General features: G+C 44.8%; 1 protein-coding gene across 1 annotated transcript; it reads left to right on the forward strand.

Annotated features, from left to right (window-relative positions):
* Window positions 1–477: 477 nt before the first annotated feature.
* Window positions 478–12,320, forward strand: LOC122921629 (pinin-like). The gene is made up of 9 exons (XM_044271757.1): window positions 478–641; window positions 6,528–6,605; window positions 7,846–7,914; window positions 8,116–8,188; window positions 8,452–8,546; window positions 9,377–9,452; window positions 10,335–10,490; window positions 10,567–10,705; window positions 10,842–12,320. Exons 1-9 carry the CDS (start codon window positions 529–531, stop codon window positions 12,137–12,139), a joined length of 2,097 nt encoding a protein of 698 aa, XP_044127692.1. The 5' UTR covers window positions 478–528; the 3' UTR covers window positions 12,140–12,320.
* Window positions 12,321–15,874: the final 3,554 nt, after the last annotated feature.

Consider the following 15,874-nt stretch of genomic DNA (forward strand, 5'->3'; position numbering starts at 1 on the left):
TCTATTATCTGAAGGCATCCGTCTGTGCAGATCCATGACGGGTCCGCACCAAATGCGAGTGTGAAAGTAGCCCAAGACAAATTATAAAAAAACAGTACGGAGGAAAATTATCTAAACTGGTGTAAAGAAAAACTGTCTGGTTGCCCATAGCAACTAATCCGATTTCACCTTTAATTTTTCAGAGCTGCTTTAGAAAATAAAAGGTGGAATCTGATGGTTGCCATGGGCAACTTGACACCAGTTTTGATAACTCCCCCCTACAGTGTTCTCCTGGTTGCTAGGTGTTAGGAGGTGACTACTTGTTCGGGACGGTGAGGCGTTTCTCTCAGAGAACGAATCCGAACGCTAGTTTGCGACGCGTTCCACTCAGGGGACGAAACGCCCCGCCCCGCCCCTTTCTTCTAATTGGCCGAGAGCTGTCGGCGCGGTTCGTTGCGTCATTTCCGGAACAGCACAGCCAGGTCACCTGTTCACAGTCACAGTTCTCTAACCCGGAAGTGGTTCTTTCGAGCGAGTTGGGCGGACAAGATGGCGGTAGCCGTGCGCACTTTGCAAGAACAACTGGAAAAGGCGAAGGAGAGTCTGAAAAATGTGGACGAAAACATACGCAAATTAACGGGCCGCGACCCGAACGATACCAGGTAGGGAGGCCGCGGTGCCTGGGAGGGGACGTGGGAGCATGGGGATGGAGGGCTGCCTGCAGACAGGAGGCGCATGGCTGAGCAGCGGTGCCCCCTCGGGGCTGGGTGCTCAGAGTCCTGTGTGACTGTGGTGCTCCTAGTATTGAGGCATTCCTCACACGTGCTCCACTGGATGAGGCTGACTGGGGTTACCAACAGGAAGTAAAGAAAATATGGAGTAGATGTACTAATCCTGTAGAAAATATAGACTGACGTCTTAAAGGGGTAGTGCCGCCAATAACACTTATTTAAAGGGCAGGGCGGTAAGTGATTGCTGGGGGGTCTGAGCGCTGGTGAATACAAGAGCAGCGGTGTGCAAGTGCCGCCGTGATTGTGGAGTTCCATTTTCTTCTATGGGATTGCTGGGGGCTGTACTCGGGCGACCGATTGTCGTATGGGCCAAAGCAGAATTTAGTATCCCCCCCCCTGTGCTGCGGCCTCCAACGTGCGTGGAGGAGGGGAGGGGCTGTGGCCACTGCGCCACCAATGATAACTAACGTTTAATACATTACAAATGCAGCCACTGGCAGAAACACATTGCTAGTGTTCTGCCGGAAGTCACGTGGTGCACTGCACAAGTGTACATCCGCAAATCATTCCTGCAGCCTCCACTGCAGTAGTTCGCCCACCGTGTGTGCGCGCACTTAAGGGTATAGACAGTCTCTATACCCCCCCCCCTGCGCTCATTAATCTACATTAATTTGTACCCTCGTGGGCTCGCTCGCCACGCATCGGGCTCGGCCTTGCTGCGCTCTGCATTTAGTAAAACTGACTCTATGCCGCCATTGATAGTAAAGAAGGAAATGGCGGCACAGAGCTAGTATTAATAAATGCAGAGCGAAGCGAGGCCGACCCCGATGTGTGGCGAGTGTACAAATTAATGTAGATGCTGTATTTTACTGGAGATGACCGTCACTTTAAGACGATTATTCCAATGATTCGCGGAAGTGCGCTTGCGCAGTGCACCACGTGACTTCCGCTATAGACTTTCCGCAGAACACCGGCACCCTGCCTCTGACAGGGGGCCGCAATCCGCAGCAATTAACACCTCAGGTGCAGCACCTGCAATGTGTTTCTACCGCCGCCTGCATTTGTATATTAAATGTTATTGTCATTGATGGCGCAGTGTGGCCCCCCCCCCCCCCAAGTATTAAAAACACTGGTGGTAAAGTGTGCCCCCACCCGTCCTTAGTATTAAAATCATTGGTGGCAGTGGCCAGAGTCCCCTCGCCTCCTCTCATTGGTGACAGTTCCCATAGGAGCCCCAGCAGTGTAATCCTGGGGCTCCGATCGGCTACCATGGCAGCCAGGACACTACTGAAGCCCTGGCTGCCATGGTCAGCTCCCTGCTGCTGTGTGCACTATGCACAGGGCAGCAGGGAGAGTGTGAAGTCCTAGTCACCCGAATAGAGCTCTATCAGGGTTACTAGGACAAGGGATTAAAATATCTCAGGTTCTGGCCCCTAAGGTGGGAAATAGTTATTAAATAAACTGTAAAAAAAAACAAAACACCAAATTATTAAGTATAAATCACCCTGTTTCCAAATTTTACATATAAAATATCTAAACAATAAATGAAATATTACATATCGCCACGTCCAAAAAGTCCAAAATCTTAAAAAATATCTCCTATTTGGTGAACGCTGTAAAATAAATTAAAGGGAGCATGTTATGTGGATATTTGATTATAATCGAACAAATTATATACAATCATTAACTACTAAAAAGTACCTTAGATGTATTCACTTATTGGTGTGACAGATGGTTACCTCATTATATACACACAAAGATGCCGCATGCTAATGAGCTGATTTGAGCCCAACGTGATGTCATTGAGTCCAGCGTATATTTAACAGCTATAGCCACTCCCCTGCCCACCTGCTGCTGATTCATATGGAAAATAACTGTCACTCAGCAGCAGGTGGGCGGGGGGAGTCAGGAGCTCATGAATATTCAGGACTCATCATTATCAGCTGGAGCTTTTCAATACAAGATGTTGGCAGATTGACTGGGTCAATTAAAGAAAGTGACCCAGCATTTTGCTAAGAGAATCAGTCACTTATTTATGTTGCTCTTAGTTAGGACACCATAAAACTGGTGACAGGTTCCCTTTAAGAACTGCCCGATTCTCAATTTATTTTTTATTTTTTTTAGTCGCCTTGTCTCCCCTCCCAAAAACAGGCTAGGATTGTTCTATTATGGGCTGGACGTTCTATATAATGCGGAATGCACGCAGCTTTTTTTTTTGGCGTTTTATTTTTTTTTCCGCGTGGTATCGAGTATCGCAATGCTTTTTTATGGTATCGAAACCGAATCAAAATTTTGGTAGCCAAACAACCCTAATCGGCACCACTAACACATTTGTGCCTAGTACCTTCTGTGCGTTCAGATGTACAACACAAGTTGTCAGCCTACTACGAGATGGTCTTCCCCTGGCTGAGAGCTTTCCATATTGGCCTTTCCCTTCACTGGCCCTGAAATTAGTATAGAAGCTTGACCGTACACTGCCCCTAAGATGGATTCCCTGGCCGACATGGCATAGACCCATCCACCCTTCTTCACCGCCCAACACAATGATTTTCTGCTAGGGCATCTCCTTGCCTGCTGCAGCACTGATTGGCTCTTCCAGGCTGTCGACCTGTAAGCCACCCAGGGCGAGCCCCCCTTCCTCTTAGGGTCATGTCTGTGAGAAGAACCCTTCTTCCTCCCTCGTGCCTTTTCCTGCCAACATGCAGTCAAATGGCAGTGGGTTGTCTGTCTGAGAGGTCTCTAGGGATGAACAACCCCTTTTAAGATTTTTGGTACATTGAATAAATTTTCTGGTTCTTGGAAATTACTGTATTTTTGTTGAAAATGTTTAGCAATTGCATCAGCTTTGTTTCCGGTTAGTCTATAATGATCGCTTTATGGCAAGTGTGCAGAAGCTTTGGTAACCGTTACATCTGAGCCTCTATAAAGCAGGCCATATGTGTTAGATGTATGTCAGCCCAGCCTGCCAAGTTCACCAGGTTATGTTCTTCCACATGCCAGTGGCAAAGGTCTAGGTGCATAGATTAAAGGGCTGACTAGTCTGCCCAGTTAGATTTAGACAACAGAAAATAAAAAAAATGACATATTTTTCGTTTTATAAGATGCACCTAAGTTTGTGAGGAGGAAATTAGGAAAATAAAATATTTTAAACCAAATGGTGTGCTTTTGGTGGGTTTTGAACTAATGGGGGTGTCTGTGGATGGCACACTGTTATGATGAAGTGGGCGGGGCTTGAGCGTGACTGAGTGACGCGCACTGACCGCTGCGTGCATAGTCAGTACTGCTTACAGATAAGTGATTAGTGCTAGTTTAGCAAACCAGCACTGCTAGGGGCTGCTGCATACACTTTACAGGTAATGGCTGCTCTTTCCAGCTTAATAAATATCAGCGACTGCGTCGGGCCCCACCTCCAGTGCAGCTGCTACTACCCTGATAGCGCCCCCTGTTTACATGTCACTGGTACATTGCAGGCCGCTATTCCTATGCAGCACAGCAGGACCTGCGATGTTCCGGCCATGTAATAATGCTCTATTTGCTTTATAAGACGCACAGCCATTTCCCCCTTTTCTTATAAAGCGGAAAATAAAAATACAGTATATATTTTCTACACATCCGCATATACCCTTTGCTCCCTGAGTCAGGGGAAACTTGCTTTTACTTTCACCTGCTATCATTCCCAGTGTTCCGTAAAATTGTGGTACCTGTTTTAAATCTGGAACCCTCGTCACTTCCGGTAGTGACGTAGGCGCACCAGAAGCTTCAAAAGGAGGTGTGATCTTAGAGCCCAGCACCTGATTGGCTGAAAAGAAGGCGTGTTGGCGCCTGCACACAACCAACCTGGGTACCGTCATTATACATGCTGCGTCTGTGAACGCGCACAGGGAAGGGAGGAAGGGCGCCAACACGCCTTCTTTTCAGCCAATCAGGTGCCAGGCTCTAAGATCACACCTCCTCTTGAAGCTTCCGCTGCGCTTATGTCACTACCGGAAGTGACGAGGGTACCAGATTTTAACAGGTACCATAATTTCACGGAACACCGGCCTGGTACTTTCACTTTCCGTTTGTGCCAGTCATCTAATAAACCTGATCTCTAAACTACTAAGAGGTCATAAATACTTAAGGGGCTTATCCAATCCCTAAAATGCCCGTGCCCCTCACACTGGTTATAGTTACCCTGGCACCTGCGTCGCTTCTGATGTCTGGACGGCCATGGCTGCATCGCCTGATGTTTTGATCCGCGCGACTGGGGAGGGGTGGGGGGCAGCCAATAGCATGCCACGGCAGGAACAAGCCCCTGTTGCCGGATGTTTTGATAAGTGTAGCTGGGAGATGCAGCAGCGGCCGTGTGGGCATCAAAAGTGACTTGGGTGCCGGGGAGTGGGGTAAGTGTAACCAGTGTGAGGGGCCAGGGCATTAGAGGGGGCATTATAGGTGTTGGGTAACCCCTTTAAGCCACATTCTTATGAGTAAGATAAGAGCTGAGCTATAATGAGAGATAATGTCAGGGATAAGGAGCCCATCAGCTCCTGGACTGACAGAAAAGACAGAAAATTCAAAGGGTGCTACTAGAGCATGTCAGCTCTACAGAAAAAAGGAAGCCATATTTTTGATGACAACATTAAGGCTGAGTTCACACGGGCGAGATTTCCGCGCGGGTGCAATGCGGTAGGTGAACGTATTGCACCCGCACTGAATCCGGCACCATTCATTTCTATGGGGCTGTGCACATGAGCGATTTTTTTCACGCATCACTTCTGCAATGCTTTAAAATCGCAGCATGCTCTATATTCTGCGTTTGTAACGCAGGACAGGCCCCATAGAAATGAATGGGGCTGAGTGAAACTCGCAAGCATCCGCAAGCAAGTGCGGATGCGGTGCGATTTTCACTCATGGTTGCTAGGTGACAGTCTATTCACTGTATTATTTTCTCTTATAACATGGTTATAAGGGAAAATAATAGCATTCTGAATACAGAATGCTTAGTACAAGGGCAATTGAGGGTTAAAAAAATAAAAAATAACTCACCTTGTCCTCTTCATCGCGCAGTTCCCGGTCTCTTCTGATGAGCTGTCGGCTAAAAGACCTTTGGTGACGTCAGATCACATGCTCCAATCACATGGTACATCACCACGGTGATGTACCATGTGATTGGAGCATGTGATCTGACGTCACCAAAGGTCCTTTAGCCGACAGCTCATCTACCAGACCGGGAACTGCGCGATGAAGAGGACAAGGTGAGTTAATTTATTTTTTATTTTTTTAACCCTCAATTGCCCTTGTACTAAGCATTCTGTATTCAGAATGCTATTACTTTCCCTTATAACCATGTTATAAGGGAAAATAATACAATCTACACTACAACTAACCCAAACCTGAACTTCTGTGAAGAAGTTCGGGTCTGGGTACCACAGTCGGTTTTTTATCACGCGAGTGCAAAACACATTGCACCCGCGTGATAAACACTGAACATCGGAACGCAATCGCAGTCAAAACTGACTGCAATTGCGTACCCAATCGCGCGGGTTTGCCGCAATACACCGGGACGCATCCGGACCTAATCCGGACACGCCCGTGTGAACTCAGCCTAAAAGCCTGATGCTGCAATGATTTTACTAGAGTAAAGTTGTCTTTACTAAGTCCTATACATGAGCCATTTAGGAATTAGTTGGAGTGTAGAAAAACTAGAACTTGGAGATGAAAGTTTGGCTTACCGACCCCATAGTCCTGCTCATGAGAGAAGCCCTGCAAGTGTTCAAAAAGCAGCAATTGTGCTATCCAGTGTGTTACTTGCATTAACACTTGTGACTTTCTTTCTAGACCGGCACCCACAAGGCGGATGACCATCACAGGACCAAATGCTGTTGGAGGTAGAGGCCGTGGTGGCATTGTGCTACGGTAATTATTCCCATTGACATATCAAATTTTTTTTTCTCTTAGTTTTCTTATATTTTATATACTTCAACTTAAACCAGAGACAGATCTCCTTGGTAAAAGCGTGGTCGCTTTATTAAGTTGAGCAAGGAGTTTTTGCTCCAGCGTGAGGAGATCTGGGCAGAATGAGCTGCTGTCCTGCATTAACAGTGGCACCTTTACACAGGGCAATTATCTGGAAGGAACACACCGACCTGATGATTGCCCTGATCATTGGGCAATGTAAAGGGGCCTTAAGCCTACTAAAATATTCAAGAGGGAAACATGAATTGGTGTTCTATGGAAACAAATTATAGCCTGTTTATTCTGGTGTAGGGTTTTAGCGGCATGGTGGGCAACAATGGTTTGTAAAATGCCAAAGGGCATTTCCTTGTTGTGTACCCTGCACTAGACCCCTTTTTACTGTAGGATGTAAATATGTTTACTACATGATTGTCAAGATAAATGTTTGCCTGGATCAGACAGGGCACGCTCCTGTTTGCAAATATATCTTTAGTCCGTTCAGGATATTTTAGTGTATCATATTTTGGCACTTTTCTTCTCTGCATCAGAAAAGGAGAAGATGACATAATTTAAAAGCATTAAAGCCCCTTGTCCCCCCCCCCCCCTCATTCTTGCAATGCATATAAAATCAAGCAAATTTACAGTAGGTATTCATTTTTAAATGTTCCTACTGTGGAGTATCTATGGCCCCAATTAAGACTGTCTCCATAGTGCTCTTCTGCTTGTAGCTAACCTACCAAATGTACGTTGGCACAAAGTAAGGGGGCTGCAGGATTACACCTCATAGAGAATGTGTCTGCTTTCGTTTACCTTGGGGATGCGTAGTCTGTGTAGGAGCTATAGAAGAGTTGGACCTTTACTGCCGACTGCTTGCGAGTCATTCATAAACTTTTAGAGTAAAGGCATCATAGAGACAAAAGAATAAAAGCTTCAGAATTATTGCTTGATGAAAGTAAAGTACTTACTAAAAGTCAGAGGTTACAGGTTTACATTTATTATAACTCACTGCCAGATTACTTGCATGACAAATATCACTGGTGACCGATGGGCCCAATTAACTTATGGGGGTTCGTTGAGTTCTGTTGTGGTGTCAGGGCTATTGAGCCTTTTAGATCTGATGCACATATGAACAAAGCCTGAATGATGTTTTATTATCTAAGCAATTCAGTGTTGTGTGCTCATAACATTCTCGTATCTCTAGGCGTGGACTCTCGGATGGAGGAGCAGGACCCCCAGCCAAACAACGGGACTTTGAAGGTGCACTGAGCAGGTAAAGTCTATTATTTCAGAATTATTTAGTTTAATTTCCAGTCTTTGTTTCTATCATTTGTTCACATAGTGTAGTTTTTGATTGTATTTATTTTTTACAAACTGACATGCCCCCTGCCCCTCTCTGATTTTGAGGCAGTACACAAAAGCTATGTTTTGCTTTCTCTGCATGTACTAAATTAAACAATTTGTAATATTTCAGGCTGAGTGGGGAGCGTCGGCAGAGGAGAGAGTCACGCCAGGAAAGCGACGCTGAGGAGGAGGATGATAAGAAAGTAAGTGTTTCGTTTTAAAAAAAGGGTTGTCCGGCCTATGTGTCCACAACCCCAATGGTGGTAACTTGTGCTAAATATTAAAAAAACTAAAACTTACATGTCTCTTGGTGCCTTTTTTCTTTTTTGACCAAAGTTTACCATGACTTGGGTTGTCATCTCCTAGGCTGGACAACCCCTTTTAAGTATTTGTAGCATCAGTTCTTCCCTTCATTATAAGTTGAACTTTATTCTTTGTGAACTTATTATTTTTTTTCTTTTAACAGCCAGCGTTGCAATCCTCTGTTGTTGCTACCTCCAAAGAACGCACACGCCGAGATCTTATACAAGATCAGAACATGGATGAAAAAGGAAAACAAAGGTAGAATAAGTTACTGCAGATACTTCATAATTCTCTCTGTCATATAGAATATGTAACATTGGGCACCATTTTTTGACTTTTTATAGAAATAAAAGGGTTTTCCGGTACTTTTATATACTGATGACTAGGGGTAAAAAAAAAATCTGCTTTGGATAAAACATTCAAAGTCGATTTGCATAAAACTTTGTTTCATTACAGCATATAAGTCTCAGAAAATTGAATCTGCTTAAAAAGAGACTCTTGTAAAACTACATTGAATTACCTATAGTATAGTTCACTTATGAATTAACAGTTCTGCAGGTTTCATGCCTAATATCTCCCAGTATCCTTAACCGATCAGATGTCTTTTGAAGGCTGGCATTCCGTTTTTTACCTGTTGGCTGTATTTCGTAGTTTTTTCATCTTTATTGATTAGCTTTCTTACCAGCCCAGTCTGGATGGGTATTTCAGTGAAAAGAAAAAAAAAATTCCCATTAAAAAAGACAGAACTTACACATATCTGGACCATCGATACTGCAGGAAATAGCTGTGAATGCTGGTCTGCTATTCATTGACTGCAACGAGGACTTCCCTCAGCCATTGATTGACTGAGCTGCAATCCCAGCCATTTTCTGCCATGTCGAGACACAAAGTGGAGAGCAGCAGTGACCCCGGCATTATCTGAATGCCCGGTCATGGGACAGGCGAGTATAAAACCTGCAACTCAGGGAATGGGGTTTTTCTTTGTGCTTTAATTCCCCATTTATAAATCAAAACCATATCATTTGTTTTCAGTCTGATGGGAAGACCACTGACCTGTGTTAAACAATTGTGCTTTCTCTTGCCCCCAGAAATCGGCGAATATTTGGTCTGTTGATGGGAACCCTTCAAAAATTCAAACAAGAATCTAATGTTGCCACAGAAAGAGTAAGTTTCATGCCTGTGTATGACGGTCTTTCTTTTGCCTGTGTTTTTTAACACTGTTTTGGACTAAGTCAATTTGGTCCGCAACATTTTTGTAATTTTTTTTAATATATTTTTTTTTTAAACACTCTGGCCTCCCAGAGCCATACCTTAATTGTTAATTTGTCTGGCAACCTATTCGAATGAGGGCTTGTTTACTTTGCTGGATTTTTTTTTTTTTTTTGTGGTGTCTTAAATGGAATTGTCCGGGGGTCCGACACCTGGCACCCCCACTGTTCAGCTGTATAAGGACATGGCGTGTGCACGTGCTTTCTCTCTTCCTGTCAGCTGCTGCTATGGCAAAGAAGATAGAAAGTAGCGGTGAACAGGATGACAGACCGCACGTGCACACTGCGAGCGCCGTATCCTCATACAGCTGATCGATTGGGGTCCCGGGTGTCAGACCGCTGCCAATCTGATATGGATGATCTATCCTGAGGATAGATCATCAATAGTAAAAGCCTGGACAACCTCTTTAAAGGGGTTGTCCAGTATTGGCCTAGCCGGCCTCCCTACCTGTCAGCTGTATTTTTTTTTTTATATTTTTTTTAAATATTTGCATCTCTGGTGTCAGAACTACAGCTCTGCTAATTGTGTACTGGACAGAGCTGGTAACTGCAGTACTACTCCTCCCATTGAAGTGAACGGGACCACCGCTTGTAGTTATCATCTCCGTCCACTAACGTACAAAGTCATGGTAGCTTTAAAATGGATTTTCAGATGAAAATACTGAATCAATTTATTCTCCTAAAGGTCTCCATCGGTAACTCAATTTCATCGGGCAGTATAAGAGCATATAATCTATTTTTTTTATTTTTTTTTAAACATTTTCTTATTGGCTCGCAGGAAAAAAGACGACACGAAATTGAACAAAAGCTTGAAGTGCAGGCAGAAGAAGAGAAGAAACAGGTGGAAAATGAGAGGAGAGGGCTTTTTGAGGAAAGACGTGCCAAACAAACTGAATTGCGACTATTGGAGCAGAAAGTTGAACTGGCACACTTGGTGAGCAACTATACATCTGACTTTGTTCACGTTAACTCTTGCATTGTTTCTGATGTATTTGGAAATGTAATTTCAGCAAGAAGAATGGAATGAACACAATGTGAAAATAATCAAGTATATAAGAACAAAAACAAGACCCCACCTGTTCTACATACCTGGTAGATTGTATCCACCAACTCAGAAGCTACTGGATGAGTCGCAGAAAAAGATGAATTGTAAGTTCACATACATGTCGTTGCGGTATTAGTGTTTTTGTGGCTGCCCATGATGCAGTCCTTTATTGGACTATTCTAAAAATAGATTTCTGGATTTTACTATGCTTTTTTTTTATTTTTATTTTTATTGTTTTAGCTATATTTGAAAATAGACGGGCAGAATTTGCAGAACAGTTGAATAAAATGGAAGCTAGACCTAGGCGCCATTCCATGAAAGACAAAGATCAAGAAAAGAAGCACGAAGATGAAAATGAACAGAAGGAGGACCCAGAAGATGGTAAGGTGGCTCGGCATGAGATAGATGAGGAGACAGGTAATCTTCCTAATGACATAGAGATGGAGGACACCTTTGAGGAAGAGAAGGATGTTAGTATTATTGTAAGAGATGTAGAAATGGTGCAGGAGAGTAGACTTATGGAAGACGGTGATGATTTTAAGGCCGAGGAAAAGATTGAGGAAGAGGGTAGGGTTCAGGTTGAGGTAGAGATAGAGGAACCACAGCCTAGTAGGTGGGAAGAAAAGGAGATAGAGGTTGAGGAAGAAGTAAAAGAAGATGAGGAAAGAGACAACGTGGAGGAAGAGGTACCACAGCAGGCACTGGATACTAGTCAGACAAGTGTTTATGAATCAAGTGCAGACATTAACCATACTAAGGAAGAAGAGAGTGAGGAGAGAGCTGATCAGTCAGAAAGTAAAGTTCATGAGGAAGCAGAGACGCAAAAGACAAATGAGCTTGAGTCTGAAATAGAAACAGAGTCTGTAGAAACAAATAAAGTTGAACGAGACTTTATGTTCCATCCACCAGCTCATTATGAGCCCCAGACAAGGCTAGAATCCCATTATCGTGTGGAAGAAGAGCCAATGCCCGAAAGGGAAGCTGTAGTCATAGCTGTAAATATTACAGATCCCCAAGTAGAGCAAATCCAGATTACCCCCTCAGAACATAAAGAAAAGAGGAGCAAAAGTAGAGGAAGAACCAAGAACAAAGTAGGCAAGAGCAGAAGCCGGAGCAGTAGCAGCAGTAGTTCTAGCAGTAGCTCCAGTTCAAGCAGTAGTGGAAGTAGCTCGAGCAGCAGCAGTAGTCAAAGCAGTTCAAGCAGTAGTAGCAGCAGCAGCGGGAGCAGCAGCAGGGATAGCAGTAGCAGCAGTAGTAGCAGCAGTGAAAGTCTAAGCCGGAGCAGAGGGAGAGGGCATAACAGAGATGAGAAACGCAAGAGAAGTGTTGAGCGAAAGCGACGAGAAAGAGAAACATCTGGAGCAGAGAGGAGTCACAAGTCTTCTAAAGTCAGTAGCAGAGGCCCCAAAGGATCCAAGGAGAAAGGCTCGTCAAGGTCTGACCGCAAGAGGACTGTTTCTGAAGGTAGCCGGTCAGGCAAAAGGCCGTCGAGGAGTGAGAGAGACCGTAAATCAGACAGAAAGGATAAAAGACGTTGATCAGATTGTGTACCGGACTGTAGTAGAACATGGTGCTGCCTTTAACAATAGCATGGTACTAATTGTTTGGGGAAAGCACAATGAATCTATTTTTATTTTACCTTGATGCATAATTTTATAATTTGGTGATTTAACAGGAGGTGTAAGCTCAAAAGATCTTCAAATAAAACCATAAAGGATATTTTTCCCGGTATCTTTGCCTCTTTTATTTGCTAGCGTTTTTTTTTGTTTTTGTTTTTTAAACCATACTTTTTTCTGGTTTATATTAAAGTACACGTTCACATCACACTGAACCCCTGTAGATGATTGACATTTATTTACCTTTATCAATGGATGTACAGTCATAAGATTTTTATTTTATTTTTTGTGGTTTTAATTTTACATCCTTTACCTTTAAGAATTTTTTTTTAATTATTTTAAAGGTTAGCATAGAAAGTGATACAATGTGAAATAGTTTCCCCTTCATCTTGTTGGAGACCATGAAATGTCTCCACGTTCTGTAAAAAAATTTCCGCTTTTGGACTGAGCAACATCTCAGGGTGACATTATAGTAAGGCTACTTTCACACTGGCGTTTTGGTTTCTGTTTGTGAGATCCGTTCAGGGCTCTCCCAGGCGGTCCAAAAGAGATCAGTTTTGCCCTAATGCATTCTGAATGGAAAATGGTCCGCTCAGAATGCATCAGTTTGCCTCCGATCAGTCACCATTCCGCTCTGGAGGCGGACACCAAACGTTGCTTGCAGTGTTTTGGTGTCCATTTTACGAAACTGAGCCGAACGGATCCGTTCTGACACACAATGTAAGTCAATGGGGACGAATCAGTTTTCTATGACACAATCTGGCACAATAGGAAACTGATCCGTCCTCCATTGACCTTTAATGGTGTTCAAGACTGATGCGTCTTGGCTATGTTAAAAATAATACAAATGGATCCGTTCTGAACGGATGCAGACGGTTGTATTGTCTGAACGGATCGGTCTGTGCAGATCCATGACTGATCCGCACCAAACGCGAGTGTGAAAGTAGCCTAAGTGATTTATCATTTAGTAGAAAATGTTTGAGGTATGATACCATTTACTTTCTGACATATTGTCTGCTTTGTATGTGTTTCAGAATTTTTGTAAGACCATTTGCAATTGTTCAGCTGTCATGTGCAAATAAATAACTTTTGACTAGCATTGGGCTTTTTCAATTTGTTAATCAGTCACAAGCTTGGTGTGGGCCTCCCGAACCAGTTTAAATATTCAGAATGGGTAGTTTCAGGGGTTTTTAGAAGCACAAAGTAGAAGTTCTAGCAACGATTGAATACAAGCAGACAGAACTGCATTTCTCGCTGGTATCACTGGGAGACAAAGAAAACCATGCGCATAGCTGCTGCCACTAGGAGGCGACACTAAGCAAAAAAGTGTTAGCTCCTCCTCTCAGCTATACCCCTCCTGCAGGCACTGAGCTAATCCGTTTTAGCTTAGTGTCTGTAGGAGGCAGACATGTTTTCCTGCAGGTCTGCCAAAGATTTTTTTTTTATTTTTTTTTCTCCGATCGGACAACAGGCGGCCTCCAACCACCTGTTTTCCCACACTTGAGGGGGGAGATCTGTGGGTCCGCAGGCCTGCTGCTCGTTTCCCCACCTCTGGAAGACCAGGAGGAACAGTGGATCTCAAATCCTTTGTTACCCGCCAGCTATAGTGTCACCTTGCTGCTACTCCCAGAAGTCCCCCCCTGTTACCAGTGTAGCCGCCGCCCTCTCCAGCACACGGAGGAAGGTGACGCTGCTGGAATCTGGGTAGGCAGAAACCGTCTAGGTAAGTATTACCTACCTTTCCCTGCTGCCCCCCAGGGGTTAACCTTTCTCCCTGTACTGGGTTCTAGGGGTTAGCCTTCTGCTGGGTCCCCTTCTCCTGTGTTCTCTAAAGTGAACACAGTAAAATCTTTATATATTTTTTTTCCTCTCTCAAAACCTTGGCCTCTCACCGGCTCTGGTCCCCAGCCCCCTTTTCTTCCTCCAGGCTCGGCGGTACTCCAGCGCTTGCAGGCCGCCGCTTTCACTGGCGTCGGTACGCCCGTTTCCGGCCTCCTCTGTTCGGGGGGGCAAGATCCCCCTGGCACTCCCACTCCCTCCATGTGCTGCTCTCCCAGCTGGAAGTTCTTTAGGTCGGCCCCACCTGTAGTGCCCCACGTTCAGACTTGCACTGTGTCCTCTCTACAGCGGAGCCAGTGGCGCAATGGATAGGGGGAGTGCTCGCCGTACCAGTAGCTACTTACGACTAGCATACTGTCCATCCTGTAGCATTACCCCCTTCCATAGGCAGAGTAATTGCACTACCACAGGATACTTTACAGCCTGTAGCATTACCCTCCTTTCTTAGGCGGAGTATTTGCACTACCATTGGATCCTATTCATTCTGTATTGCTCTTTTTTCATAGGCAGGGTATTTGCACATGGGACCCTATACATCCGGTAGCAAGGACTCTTTCCATAGGCGGAGTATTTGCTTTTACCACTGGATACTGTACAGCCTGTCACATTAGTCTCCTTTTATAGACTGGGTACTGTACGTTCTGTAACATTACCCTCCTTCCATAGGTGGAGTATTGGCACTACTACTGGATCATATTCCCTGTAGCATTGCCCTCCTTCCATAGTGGGTGTTTTTACACTTCCACTGGGTACTGTACATTCTGTAACATTATCCTCATTCCATGGAGTAATTGCACTACCACTGGATCATATACAGACTGTACGTTAATCTCCTTCCTTAGGTGGAGTAATTGCACTTCCACCGGAGACCATATGTTCTGTCGCATTAGCCCTTCCGCAGGCAGAGTAATTGCACTAATCCTGGTTATCTTCTGTCCGGTTGGATTTCCACCTTCTATAGGTGGACTAGTTGCACCACAATCGCATACTGTAGATCCTGTTGCATTACCCTCTTTCTATTGAAGGAGGAGTTGCACAACCAGTAGTGCCTGCACTACCAGTGGACCCTGTACATCTGTTGGGTTTCCATCAGCGGAGTAACTCCACTACCACTGGAAACTGTTAATCCTGTTACATTATCTGTCTTAGGTGTAGATGGGTACCACACCTGCATACTGTAAGATCCTGTAGCATTACCCTCCCATCGGCCGGGTAGTTCCACAACCAGTGGTACTTGTTCTACCAGTGGATGCTGTACATGTTGTCGGGCTCCCCTCTTTCCATAGGCGGAGTATTCCCACTACCTCTGGAATCTTCTGCCCTATCGCATTATCCCCTTGTCGCATTCCATCCCGTTCCACGGGTTGTCTCCTTGCTAGACGCAGACAATCTTTATCCCCCGTCATAGGCGGTATTTTGGCACTACCACGGGATGCTGTGACTACTTTCACACTATTCCTTTTCCTCAGGTAGTCATTGTACGGATTGGGGTCAGGCGCCTACGTGGCAGCCTCTGTCTTTTCATGGTGTTTACCCATGACATGCCTCTCCTCATTCCTTGGGTCCCCATGTGGAGCATTCTAATTTTGTTGATTTTCCTTGGCACGCTCGGCATCCACACTCCTTCACTTCAGTAGGTGGAACGTCTGTACAGGTTGCCAGTTTTCTTCCTTCTCCGGTGGAGTATTGCGCTACCAACAGTTCATATTGGCTACTGCTGTTTGACCTCATTTTCAGGTGGAGTCCCCCCCTCTGGAGAGGCCATGTTTGCAGAAAACCGCACAAAATGCTAGGGTCGATTCCCCCACATGGAGGAAG

Source organism: Bufo gargarizans, chromosome 11 (assembly GCF_014858855.1).
Source record: "Bufo gargarizans isolate SCDJY-AF-19 chromosome 11, ASM1485885v1, whole genome shotgun sequence".
Taxonomy (NCBI): domain Eukaryota; kingdom Metazoa; phylum Chordata; class Amphibia; order Anura; family Bufonidae; genus Bufo; species Bufo gargarizans.